Source organism: Pyrus communis, chromosome 9 (genome assembly GCF_041283825.1).
Source record: "Pyrus communis isolate YQ-2024b chromosome 9, ASM4128382v1, whole genome shotgun sequence".
Taxonomy (NCBI): Eukaryota; Viridiplantae; Streptophyta; class Magnoliopsida; order Rosales; family Rosaceae; genus Pyrus; species Pyrus communis.
In genome coordinates, this window is record NC_142573.1 from 11,444,173 (window position 1) to 11,457,853 (window position 13,681).

A 13,681-nucleotide genomic window follows, 5' to 3' on the forward strand; every position below is an offset into this window, starting at 1 on the left:
ACACATTCAGCAGCAAGGTATCTAGAATTCCCTTTGACCAACTGGTTTGCAAGCGGCGACTTCATTTGAGCAAAAAAAAAAAAACAAAAGTACGGGCATTGTTGATCTAAATATAGGTGAAGGTCGTTCGTTTGATTTGGCGCATTCTGATGTTATTCGAGTTCATGGTGATGGTCTCCATTTCACCCTAATTCCAAAACGTGTTATAAAATAAAGAATTGTTTTTGCTATTTGTAATCTAAAATTTGATCTTTTATTTGTCCTCAAATGCCTAAAGATTAGAAAAGAAAAGAAGATACGTGATTACAAAAACTCCATGAACTGACAAAACTAAAAAGATTTTTCAAAACTTAATTTTATCACCCTACATATATGAACAATAATATAGAATTTAGGGTTTTATTTTGCTTACCTAATGAAGATTCAAGGCATGTAAGTCGCAGACCTGGGGAGATGGAGGCTGCAAACCTCCTTTCATATTTTCACTATTATAGCTAGGGTTTCTCTCTTTTTAATTTGTTTTAATTTTCTTCCATGGGACAACCCGTCCCAAATTTTACAATTTTATAAATTTTAAAAGTGCGATTTGACGAAAATGTCCCTAGATGCGAGATTGTTGACCTTCGTTGACTACCAGGGCGTCTCGGTTAACTTTTTAGGATTGGATGTTGACTTTTCATTGACTTTTTATGAAAATTGCCCGAGACCCTCCTTAGCATATTTTGATGCACTGATTCTGAATCCACCCTCCATTTTCTGAAATTCAACAGTTTTAAAATAGTTACTTTATTAGCCTTACTTTGTAAGAAAAACGCGTTTAGACGTTAACACATTATATATTTACGTTAATGGTTTCGTCTCTAGGTGAAACTACAAACACGAAAGTTCTTTAGAAAATGAAACGAGAACACATGTACAAAGTAGATTTGCATTGATGAATTTGCAGGGTTACAATCTTTGTTTACAATTTTCCTCTGATTCAGTCTTCAAATTTGATGTAGGTGCGTAGGTTCTTGTTCCAAGGGTTATGATGACTTGATCTTAAACAAACGATTGAATGATTGTTTCAAGTTTTGAGCTTGAAACTATGCTTGGATGGTCTTCACCTTAGAGTTGTGGCAAAGATGGTGTAGATGTGAGATTTTGTTGATTCAAGGGTCTTGATGAATTGATCTTGAATCGGACATCGTTACAAGTTTTAAGCTTGCAACAAAGTCTTGAAGGAATCGGCATAAGTGCTTGTTGATTCTTCAAGGGAAAGCTACAGCTTTGGTCAAAAGAAAGCTTTGGCTTTGGTTGCACGCTCTTTGAAGAGAGCTTTGGCAGCGTGTTAGTCTTCAAAGATTTGGCAGAGGTTATTTTGATTGTAGAATTTTTGGCCCCTTTGTGTGTCTTGGGTCCTTGTATTTATAGACTTCCAAAGCCATGCCTTTGGATGGATTTGGCCTTGATCCGTGCCTTGATTCGTCCATAGGAGAATTTAGGCATGTTTTGTGTCTTAATTTCAACCACCTTCCTCATATTGGCCAAAATTTATAGGCCTTGTTGCCTATTTTGTGAGCAATCTTCAATTCTTGCTTGTTTTGTGAAGATGCTTGTGCTTTCTTTCCAGTTTTGAGAGATTTTGGACCCCTTGCTAATTTTAAAGGATTTCTTCCCCCTTTTGTTGAGTTTTGTGCCACATGTCATTGATGACTTATCCATTTGTGATGAGTCATATGCCACGTGAAGCTTTGTGATGCATCATGTGTATACAACGAAATTTACAAGACTACAAATGCCCCCACTTCAAGGTGTGTTGTAGGCATGTGCTTGTCACATGTAGGAAACGTGTTTTGAAGTCCTGCAATGTGAATGTTCTAACTCGAGGGTCGTTGAGACTTGATCTTGAATTAGCTTGCTTCTTCAAGGGCCATAGAGGCGTATTTCTTGAATTGACATGATGAATTTCGTCAAGGGTCGTTGAGGCGTATTTCTTGAACGAAACATTTCTTTAAGGGCCATTGAGGCTTGGTCTTGAATTGAAGTGTTGAATTTCATCAAGGGCCGTTGAGGCGTATTTCTTTGACGAAACATTTCTTTAAGGGCCGTAGAGGCATATTTCTTGAATGAAATGAGAATTGTCTTCAAGGGCCGTAGAGGCTTGATCTTGAGTGAAAATGAAACTTTTCTTCAAGGGCCATAGAGGCTTGATCATGAAAGAAATAAAATTTTGACAATGGATAAATCGGCACATGCTTATTGTGCATATTGATTTTCCATAATTTTGACAAAATACATTTGGAGTATTTCGATTTTTTTTTCCTTGTGATTGTAGGAAAAAAAAGTTTTTCCTTCCTTAGGTAGGAACCTCCTTCAATTTTGGTAATGAGGGTGATTTCCTTTAAAGTGTTGGAAAGTTTTGGTGATTTCCTTCAAGGTTTTGGAAAGATTTAATGCTTGTCCTTGGGTAAGTAGGATTTGCATTTTTTTTTTTTTTTAATTTCCTCTTTTCTTTTTTTTTTGGCCAAAGGGTATTTTTCTTTCCCCTTTCTTTTTTTCATGGCAAGGAGGGTATTTTTCTCCTTGTTTTGGGAAACTTGAAGATTTGTCCTTAGTTTGGGAAACACGTCATCTGACTTGCATGCCAAGTTTGAGGTCGATTTCTCTTCTGGAAAATTCTTTAAAAATATGGGAAACGTAGCTTTATCTTTTATCTTTTTAGGCATATATCGCACACCACTAGAAAAAATCGGGAAAGCCTTCAACTCATCATTTTCCCACAGCTGCACAGTTTTGACGGGAAAATAACTTTTGCGGGATTAACTTTGAAAAGTGGAACGTTTGGCTGTAGGGAAAATTATGAAATTTGGATAAAACGATCATCAGCCTCTTAGCTTCCTTCTCCAATTGGCCTTGTATCAAAAATCCTCCGGAAAGTCGAATTATCACCAAAAACGTCTTGCTTGCGCAGATTAGGTGAAACTTGCCATTTTTTGCTTGGAATTTGCTTCCTTCTTTTGGTTAGAATGTACTTCCTTCTTTTGATTTTCCTTTTGCTATTTGGTATGTACTCTCCCTAATAGCATTAGGAAGCAATTGACCCCTACTTATAGGACAATTGGGTGTGTATTTTTTTTTCACAATTCCTTGCTATGCATTGTCTTTGCTATTGTGCCTTGTGTGTTGCTGCTGTTGCTGCCGTGGGCTGCTTGCTTGGAGCTTGTTGTAGTATGTCACTTTTTACCGTATGGTGCTATGCAAAAGACTGCAGTGGGGTTGCGCTGTGTAGTGCCTTTTAGTCACAGTTTTCTGTCACATCCCGGCCCGAGCCCCCATCACATCCCTGGCTTAACTCCACCGTAGCACGATATTGTCCGCTTTGGGCCCTGACCCCGCCCTCATAGTTTTGTTTCTGGGAACTCACACGAGAACTTCCCAGTGGGTCACCCATCCTAGGAATGCTCTCGCTCGAACTCGCTTAACTTCAGAGTTCAGATGGAACCTGAAGCCAGTGAGCTCCCAAAAGGCATCGTGCTAGGTAGAGATGGGAATATACATATAAGGCTTACAGGATCCATTTCCCTGGGCGATGTGGGATGTTACATTTTCCCTCGGTGGTGACGTTGGCGTGCAGTGTAAGAAACTACTTGCGTAATCGTTGTGGGGTTGCGTAGTGCGATTGCATAACATTTTGGTTTTCTTTGCTACTGTAGCATGCTTTGAAAGACCGCCTTATAGCTGCCCTCTTTGCCATGCTGCTCAAGTTTTGTGGCTGATTTCTTTTCATCGTTGTGACTTTGTCATTGTCATCCTTTAACGCTCATGAAGTTTGTCTCGCATGTCTTTTGCTTTAGTGAAGCAATTTTTTTTTTCTTGCTGGCCCACTCTTATGCTTATGTTGCCTTGTTTGTTTTGTTGCTCATTTTGTAATACGGCTTTGTAGCCGAATTCTTCCTTTAAAGAAATAAGTATTCACATTCTTGAATTTGCTCTTTATTCTTCAAAGTATTTGTGTCTTTGTTGATGATGTGACTGTACTTGAAGTTTTGAAGTTTCAAGTTGCCTATGGACCTTTGATTGAGGAAGGATCAAGTCATGACGTAGTTCAAAGGAGTGATGAATTTTGACGGTTTTGATGGTGATTTTTTCGTACACAGTTTATGCTCTTATGGGCCAAGAGCGTTGAGTGTTGCCTTTTAAGCTCGTGCGAACAAGGAGCATTGGGTGTCGCCTTTTAAGCTCGTGCAAACAAGGAGCATCGAGTGTCGCTTTTTAAGCTCGTGCGAACAAGAAGTATTGTGCCATGTGCAGTTTAGGCTTATGCAGGCGAGAAGCATTGAGTGTTGCCTTTTAAGCTTGTGCAAAATAAGCAGCATTGAGTGTCGCCTTCTAAGCTCGTGCAAACAAGGAGCATTGTTGCTGTGTGCAGTTTAGGCTTGTGCAGGCGAGGAGCATTGTGTGTCACCTTTTAAGCTCGTGAGAACAAGGACCATTGTTGCCGTGTGTAGTTTAGGCTCATCCAGGCGAGGAGCATTGCTTGTTTGGTTTAGGGGTAGTAACGCTTTAAGAATCTGCCATTGATGGGGCCAATCTTGAAGCCGTCTTCCGCTATGATTAAGTATGCGCCGTTGGTGTAGACCTCTTGTATTACGTAAGGTCCATCCCACTTTGCTCGTGAGAACAAGGAGCATTGCTGCATGTGTAGTTTAGCCTCATCCAGGCGATTTGCATTGTTTGTTTGGTTTAGGGATAGTAACGCTTTAAGAATCTCCCATTGATGGGGCCAATCTTTAAGCCGTCTTCCGCTATGATTAAGTATGCGCCGTTGGTGTAAACCTCTTGTATTACGTAAGGTCCATCCCACTTTGATATGAACTTGCGTTTTGTCTTGTGAGTTGTGATGATAGGGATTGCTTTTAATACCACTTCAACCAGTTGATTACGTAAAACTTAACTACGAAACGAATGATCGATTAACTGATTATGAAAAATAATTAAAACTTCAGCTTAAAATTAAACCAAGAATATGAATAACCAAAACACACAACGAATGTAGTTTAAAAGAAATTAATGTGATGGAAGCCTAAGGTCATGAGTCCACCAATAACAATCCTATTCCCTTTTCTTTAAGCCGATTACTATCCAATTACCATGCCAATATTTAAGGTTGTTCTTTCTAATATATGAATTACTCCTTGGTAAGGCATCAACTCGTGTGTCTATACATGATAACTATATCCTATTGGTTAGGCATACACTTAAACACATAAAAACCCATTAAGCACTGAAGAATAATGTCAACCAAGTAGGACTAGTTTGATATTGGTTATCCTCACTAGTTTGTATACTCTTCTTAATCTTAATTCCAATAAACCTAATTGATATTGGTTATCCTCTCAGATTTATCTAAATATCTAGAAACAAGTTCACAATGATGGCCAGTCACAAGAACATTCGAAACTAGAATAGATTAAGCACAAAAATTAAGAACTAAACATGGCATGTAATCAAACAATAATCAACAAAATACTTCGGGAATAATCATGTCATGGCTTCATCATAAACCTTAGAAAAGTAATTTAGTTACACATAATCATAATAAAAAAATCACAAAAGAAGTCATAGAAGAAATAAACCCGGAAAAAAAAATGGTAAGAGCACACTAGCTTTTCTCCTTCACTTTTGAATAATCCTCTCTTTTGTGTATTTCCTCCCTTTAGATGGCCTAAGGCCCTCTATTTATTCTAGTGAAACCCTCAAAAGTCTGATAAAAACTATCCTAAAAGAAAACAAACTCCTAAATAATTAATGACACAAACTAGGAAAGAATCCTTCTTGACTTGGGAAACACGGCATCTGATTTACACGCCAGATTTGGAGTCGATTTCCCTGCTAGAAAATTCTGTAAAAATATGGGAAACATAGCTTGATCTCTCATCTTTCCAAGAATATATTGCACGCCACTAGTAAAAATCGGGAAATCTTCATTCTCCCACAGCTGCGCAGTTCTAACGGGAAAGTTACTTCTGAGAGATTGATTTGCAAAACTGGAATGTTTGGCTTATTGAAAAATTATGAAATTTGGATACAAAGATTTTCCTCCTCATAGCTTCCTTCTCCAATTGGCTTTGCATCAAAACTCCTCTGGAAAATTGAATTATCACCAAAAACGTCCTGTATGAGCAGATTGGCTCAAAGCAATCTAGAGACGATCACCAAACTTAAGAGAATTAAACATTTTTCAAAATCAAATTAACCAAGCCTTACATAGCATTCTCAAGTGTAATGAGTGACATAGCCAATATCAATACAACTTACTCAACCCGGATAGGTATATGCAAACCAATGCTTCCACTTCAAATCCTCTACCATGAATATCACTCACAAAGAAATCACACATTAAAGGGCAAAGTGTTTCACTCAAATCATGATAAGCAGTATAAAACCCCATAAGCTTGCTCTTCATATCAACTCTCCACTAATGTAAGTCAATGCAACACCAAAGATCAAAGGTCTTTACAAGGGCTATAACAATAGGCTAGGGTAAGAGCTATCAAAGAAAGGATATGGAAAAACTAAAGCTTAATAAATACCAAAGTATCTTCATAATATACTTTCAGTCAGTCCTCATTGAAACTTGGATCTTCTATTATTGGCATCCAGGACTCACGATGTAAAAATGGAACAATTTCAAACTTTTATTTCCTCATTTCTTTGACAATTTTTATTTTATTTTCTTCTCTTTTTTTCTTCCTTTTTTTTTTCCTTTCTTTTCGGAAATAAAGATAATACTACACATGGTACCTCGGTAAACGCCACATCTTTGTTGTAGAACCCAACCTTATTTTCATCGACGTCCCCTTGGTATTCCTTAAGCTATAGGGAATGGCTAATATAGGCTAAATGGGTAGGGATGAATGCGGGTGATGAAAGAAAAGACTTAAGTGTTTGGCTTCAAAAGGGTAACTAGGGATAATATAACATAAAAGGTTGGTTAGAAAGGCTCAAACAATCCAAACATGGCCTAAATCATCTCCCTAGTGTTGCATGACTTAGGATTTCGCCTTGAGAGATATTGAAGCAAGTTCTAGCGAATGATAATGCTATCATGAAACTCACAAGAAATAATAGACAAGAGGCTCAAAATCTCACAAGGGTTCAATAAGTTTTCACTTAAAATCCACATATAATTCTCTAAGTAGGAGATAATCATACTGACATTGGTTATTGGTATAAAATAAACTTGAGAATGATCATGTAAGAATCGGATTAACCATATAAAACAATTGAATTTTCACATAAAATGAACAAATTCAAATAAGTTTGTGACCTAGAAGAAAGCAACTTATTATCATTGACTTATGGAAGGTCTAACAAAACAACTTAAGAAAAATAAAATCTTTTTTATTTTTTTTGACAATTTTTTTATTTTTATGGAATTAAAAATTAAATATAAAAAACACAATGCAAAACAAATAAACAGAGGAAAAGAACATATGCCAACAGAGGTTGTAAACGGCACGGTGCAAATATGATAATGCCACAGGCAATTTTGACCTTCAGATAGAGATTTGATCATAACTTTTGACAGAAAAATCCGATTTTCAAAGTCTTTATATGGATGGAAAGAAGACAAAAAATTGAAGAACACAAAGCAAACAAAATGTTCAAATTCTTTCCCAGTTAATACAGTTTTACGCAAACATAGACATCTTGAACACTAAACAAAAACAGAGATCGACATCCTCTCCCAAACTGGAAACAGACATTGTCCTCAATGTGTAAAACAAAGAAAACAAAACAAATAACACATTTAAAGGTAGGGTATGAAAACTTCCCGTGATTTTTTAGTGAAACATGCATGAGCAATGTTGACCGTGAGACGTCATGCTTTGTAATGCACTCCCCCCAAACTGGTTCATTGCAGACCACCATTCCTGCAAGCATGAAAGGAATTAAAACTTACTCCAACAAAAATAAACTAAAATGAAAAATTACAAAAATAAAAGAAAAGTTTAGAAATCTTGGGTTGCCTCCCAAGAAACGCTTCTTTATAGTCATGAGCTAGACTATGTCGGATGTCTAAGGAGTGACAGATGATGGGTCCTCAAAGTACGCAACTTCTTTGATTTCTGATAAAGTCGCATCCAAGTAGTGCTTGAGACGGTGCCCATTAACCTTGAACAACTCTTCATTTTGCAAATTCTTTATTTCAATGGCACCATGAGGCATAACTTGAGTGACTTCAAAGGGACCAATCCACTTAGAATGCAGTTTTCCTAGAAAAAGACGAAGTCTGGAGTTGTAGAGCAAGACTTTCTGACCAAGTACAAACTCCCTTCGAACAATGGCTTTGTCATGAAACTTTTTGGTGCGTTCCTTGTAGATTTTGGCATTTTCGTAAGCCTCGTTTGCCATTCTTCAAGCTCATTCAACTGAAGCTTTCTCTTCTCTCCTGCAGCTTGGTAATCAAAGTTCAACCTCTTGATAGCCCAATAAGATCTATGCTGCAATTCGACAGGAAGATGACAAGCCTTGCCATACACCAAATGGAAAGGAAACATTCCAATAGGCGTTTTATACGCTGTCCTATACGCCCTTAAGGCATCATTAAGCTTGAGAGACTAGTCTTTGCGCGATGCATTTATCGTTGTTTCTAAAATCTTCTTGATCTCTCAATTTGAAATCCCAACTTGCCCACTTGTTTGTGGATGATACGGAGTAGCAACACGATGATTAATGTTGTATTTCACCATAAGGGTAGCAATGGCTTTGTTGTGAAAGTGTGGACTGCCATCACTAATAATCACTCGAGGTGTGCCAAACCTGGGAAAAATGGTACCTTGCAGAAAATGCAGCACCACTTTATGATCATTAGTTGGGGCATCAATAGCTTTTACCCACTTGGATACGTAATCTACAGCGACAAGGATGTATTGGTTGTTGAATGAAGAGGGAAAGGGACCCATAGAATTGATTCCCCATACGTCAAAGAGCTCCACAACCAATAAACTCTGATGCGGCATCTCGTTTTTCTTTGATATGTTGCCTAACCGTTGACACCGATCACATGTAAAGCAAAACAAATATGCATCCTTGAAGAGTGTAGGCCAGAAAAATCCACTTTGTAGAACCTTAGTAGCTGTCTTACTTAGCCCAAAGTGTCATCCACATGTGTAACTATGGCAAAATTTCAGAATGCTTTCTTGTTCCAGAGCAGGCACGCAGCGTCGTATCACTTGATCTGAGCAATATTTGTAGAGATATGGATCGTCCCAGAAATAAAACTTCACTGTAGAGAGAAACTTCTTTCTTTGTTGAGTGCTCACATCAGGGGGTAGGACTCCACGAACAAGATAATTGGCGATGTCTGCATACCAAGGGACAACATCCTTGATGGCATAAAGTTGTTCATCTGGAAAATTGTCATTTAAGGGCAGCACGTCCTCTTCTTCATCTTGGACATGTGGAAGGTGAGATAAGTGATGTGCTACTACATTCTCAGCTCATTTCTTGTCTCAAATGTCCAAATCAAATTCTTGCAGGAGCAACACCCACCGGATAAGTCGAGGTTTTGCATCTTTTTTCGCCAATAGGTACTTGAGTGCTCCATGATCAATGTATACAATCACTTGTGAGCCAATGAGATACGATCGAAACTTCTCCAAAGCAAAGACTACAACGAGCATCTTTTTCTTTGTGGTGGTGTAGTTCAATTGCGCATCATTCAAAGTTCGACTTGCGTAGTAGATGACATGAGGAAGCTTCTATTTTCTTTGTCCTAAAACAGCACCCGCTGCATAATCACTAGCATCACACATTAGTTCAAAAGGCAAGCTCCAATTCAGAGCTGTGATAATAGGTGCAGAAGTGAGAAGTTGTTTCAAAAAATTAAAAGCATGTAAAAAATCAATATTAAAAACAAATGGAGTATCTTTGGCAAGAAGATTGCACAACGGATGACTAATCTTGGAAAAGTCTTTGATGAAGCGTCAATAAAATCGGGCATGTCCAAGGAAAGACCTCACTCCCTTCACAGATGTAGAGGGCGGTAATTTAGCTATCAAATCGATCTTTGCCTTGTCAACTTCAATTCTCTTGGTCGATATTAAGTGGCCTAACACAATTCCCTGTTTAACCATAAACTGACATTTCTCCCAATTCAAAACAAGGTTAGTTTCCTTACACCTTTCCAACACCAATTTCAAATTCGCCAAACAATGATCAAAAGAAGAACCATAAACAGAGAAATCATCCATAAAGACTTCAATAATTCTTTCAACCATATAAAAAAAAAAAATACTTATCATGCACCGTTGGAATGTGGCTGGAGCAATGCATAAACCGAATGGCATGTGTCTATATGCAAAGGTTCCATAGGAGCATGTGAAAGTTGTCTTCTCTTGGTCCTCTGGAGCAATTGCAATTTGATTATAACCTGAGTAACCATCAAGAAAACAATAATGTGAGTGACATGTTAACCTTTCAAGCATTTGATCAATAAAAGGTGAAGGACGTGATCCTTGCGAGTATAAGAGTTCAATTTGCGATAGTCAGTGCACACTCTCCATCCAGTTGTCTACCTCATTGGTACCAATTCATTGTCTTCATTCTTGACCACGGTGATTCCAATTTTCTTTGGAACTACTTGAATTGGACTAATCCACTTGCTATTCGAAATTGGGTAGATCACACCAACGTCTAAGAGCTTCAAAATTTCTTTACGCACAACCTCCTTCATGTTGGGATTTAATCTTCGCTGTGCTTCTATGGTTGGCTTGGAATTCTCCTCCAAAAATATTCGGTGCATACACATGGTTGGGCTTATGCCTTTGATATCCGCAATAGTCGTTCCCAAAACCGTTTTATACTCTTTTAGCACATGTAACAGCTGCTCTTCTTCGTAATTACTTAGGTCAGCTGCAATGATCACTGGAAGTGTCTTGGATTCACCAAGAAAAACGTACTTTAAGTGCTCAGGTAGCAACTTGAGTTCCAATTCAGGAGATTGCTCAATGGATGGCAATATATGTGGTAACGCTGGTCCTAGAGGCTCCCATGCTTGCTGCCATTTTGGTGCATGAATGGGGAACGAATTTAGGGCTGCAATTATGTCCATGGATGCCTCTCCTTCAATATTTAACTCTGGATATTCAATACATGTCTTCAATAAATCTGCCAAGACATTCTCCAAGAAGTTGGCATTGTCAATGGGAGCGATAAGCTCGATGCTGCTGCACTCTTCTATTTCGGCTGGTAACTTAAGTGCTTCAAACATCTTGAATTCTATGGATTCTTCTTGAACTTGCAGCTTGAGTGTGCCTGCTTTGACATCAATTAAAGCTCCAGCGGTTGCAAGGAAAGGACGACCAAGTAAAATAGGAATGTTTTGGTCTTCCTTCATGTCAAGCACAAGGAAATCTGCTGGCAATATGAATTTGTCTACTTTGATCAAAACGTCCTCAACAAGGCCTTTGGGATAAGTCACTGATCGATCAGCCAATTGCAAAGAGATGGATGTTCTTCGTAGCTCTCCAATACCTAGCTGTTCATAAATAGAAAATGGCATGAGATTAACACTGGAACCAAGGTCTACGAAAGCTTTATTAAATTTAAAATCACCAAAAACACATGGGATAGTGAAACTCCCTAGATCTTGTAATTTTGGAGGCATCTTTGTGATCAAAACCTCACTGCAACAATTTGTAAGTTCAATCTTCTCATGGTCTGTAAATTTCCTCATGTTTGTGCAGAGACCTTCAAAAATTTTGCGTACGATGGAATTTGCGCTATAGCATTGAGTAATGGAATGTTGATTTAAACCTTTTTAAATTGCTCCAATATATCTAACATATGCTTGTCATTTCTCTGCCTCTGAAATCACTGCGGGAAAGACATCGGAGGATCATAATTCTTCAACTTTGGAGCATGAGTAGGTGCAGCGAGTGGTGAAGAAGGTAGTGGAGCTGCTTCTTTGTCATTCTCTTCTTGGTCCTTTGGTTCTGCACTTTCTTCTCTTATATCATAAGGTTTACCACTCCTCAATGTTAGAATGGCATTAACTTGATCCTTGCCTCGTGGATTAGCTTCGGGTTGACTTGGAAAAAGACCCGGTTCTCTTTCACTCATTGCTGTAGCGATTTGACTGACTTGTGCTTCCAATTTGCCGATGGCTTGACTATATACTTGCAGCCCTTGTTGGAGAGCCTGCTGCCCTTGTTGGAGAGCTTGCAAAACTTGAGAGGTGGTTTGTTAATATTGCGTATTTGCTTGAACCATCTGAGCAATAGCTTCTTCCCAAGAAAGTTTCTTGGGTTCTATAAGCGTTGCTCCTTGTTGCCATGGCTTGGATCCTTGGTTAAAATTATTCTTCCAAGCTAAATTAGGATGCTCTCTCCATCCTGGATTATAAGTACTTGAGAATGGATAGTTTCTTTGACGGAGCCTTTGCAACCTCTGGACAAGTACCACTATGAGGACAAAGATGAGTAGGATGGGTCTGAGCGGCACAAATCCCACACGGTTCTGCATTCTTGGATAACATAGTCGCCACAGCATCTAATTTCCTTGACAATGCAACCACCTCATTAGATGAACTTACTTCATACGCAGAATTCCGATTTAACTCTCTACTATCCCATTGTGATGAATTTGCAACAACATTCTCAATGATAGTAGTAACTTGCTCTGGTTCTTTACCCAATATATTACCATCAGCTGTGGCATCCAATCTATGACGACATTCATCACTCAAGTGTTGGTAAAAGTATAAAATTAGTTGCCATGGTAAAAACTGATGGTGTGGACAACTAATTATCAAAGCTTTAAATCTCTGCCATGCTTGAAAAAGTGGTTCTCCCTTGTTCTGCCTAAAGTGAAATATGTGATCCCTCAACCTCTGAGTTCTAGATTGAGTGTAAAATTTTTGAATGAACTTACTAGAAAGTTGAGTCCAAGAGGTAATTGATCTCGCTGGCAGAGTCTTGAACCAGGTGCTAGCATCACCCGTGAGAGAGAAAGGGAAAAGCTTTAGGTGAATGAACTCATCAGAGACGCCTTTAATGTTCTGTGTCCCACAAATATCCAGAAAGTTATCTACATGTTCACTAGCATCTTGATTCTCATCACCAGAAAACTTGGGCAACAAGTTAATAACATAATCTTTGATCTCATAAGAAGAAGTAGCGTCAAGTTTAGGATAAATTATGCATGATTGTCGAGAAGAAAATTGCGGCATAGAGAAATCTTGAATGGTTCGAGGTGCACCATCGTTATTGCCGTTCGCAGCCATCTCTTCCTGTTTGCTCTTCTCCTTAGCCTTCTCTTCTCTTTGTTCCCTTTGTTCTTTGTGAATTTGCTTGAGCTTTTGTTCAATTTCTGGTTCGAATTCCACATGCTGACTTTCTGAGGAACGAGTATCAATCATTCACCTGCAAGGAACCAAAGAATAATTTCAGTAATATGCTTGCGAATGCGCTGCAGTAGAACTGATGATGATTAATACAAACAGCGATTAATTTGAATGAACACAAAGAAAAAGCGAACGAGAGAAGTCCAATTCCTAATAACCCACGGATTACACCACAAACAAACTGACTCCAACTAGCTAAAGGAGAATGAAAAGACTTGGCCAAGCTAGTAAGAAACCGATGTTGGTTAATGGTAGAAACAAAATTCCAATTGGAAGACTAGAAGACTC

At 38.4% G+C, this 13,681-nt stretch overlaps 1 protein-coding gene, 1 non-coding gene and 1 pseudogene across 2 annotated transcripts; 1 reads left to right on the plus strand and 2 right to left on the minus strand.

Annotated features, from left to right (window-relative positions):
* Positions 1-7,944: 7,944 nt before the first annotated feature.
* On the minus strand, positions 7,945-9,008 carry LOC137740550 (uncharacterized; annotated as a pseudogene).
* On the minus strand, positions 7,945-11,725 carry LOC137740551 (uncharacterized). The gene has a single exon (XM_068480393.2). The coding sequence runs from the start codon at positions 11,723-11,725 to the stop codon at positions 10,562-10,564; it is 1,164 nt and encodes a 387-aa protein (XP_068336494.2). The 3' UTR covers positions 7,945-10,561.
* A 1,048-nt stretch (positions 11,726-12,773) lies between these two features.
* Positions 12,774-12,880, plus strand: LOC137711777 (small nucleolar RNA R71). Its single transcript, XR_011065123.2, has one exon. It is a non-coding gene; the product is annotated as a small nucleolar RNA R71 (small nucleolar RNA).
* The last annotated feature ends 801 nt before the right edge of the window (positions 12,881-13,681 follow it).

Bases quoted from the DNA above. Each gene is read 5' to 3' on its own strand.
- LOC137740551 (XM_068480393.2), bottom strand. From the start codon at position 11,725: ATGAGGAAATTTACAGACCATGAGAAGATTGAACTTACAAATTGTTGC.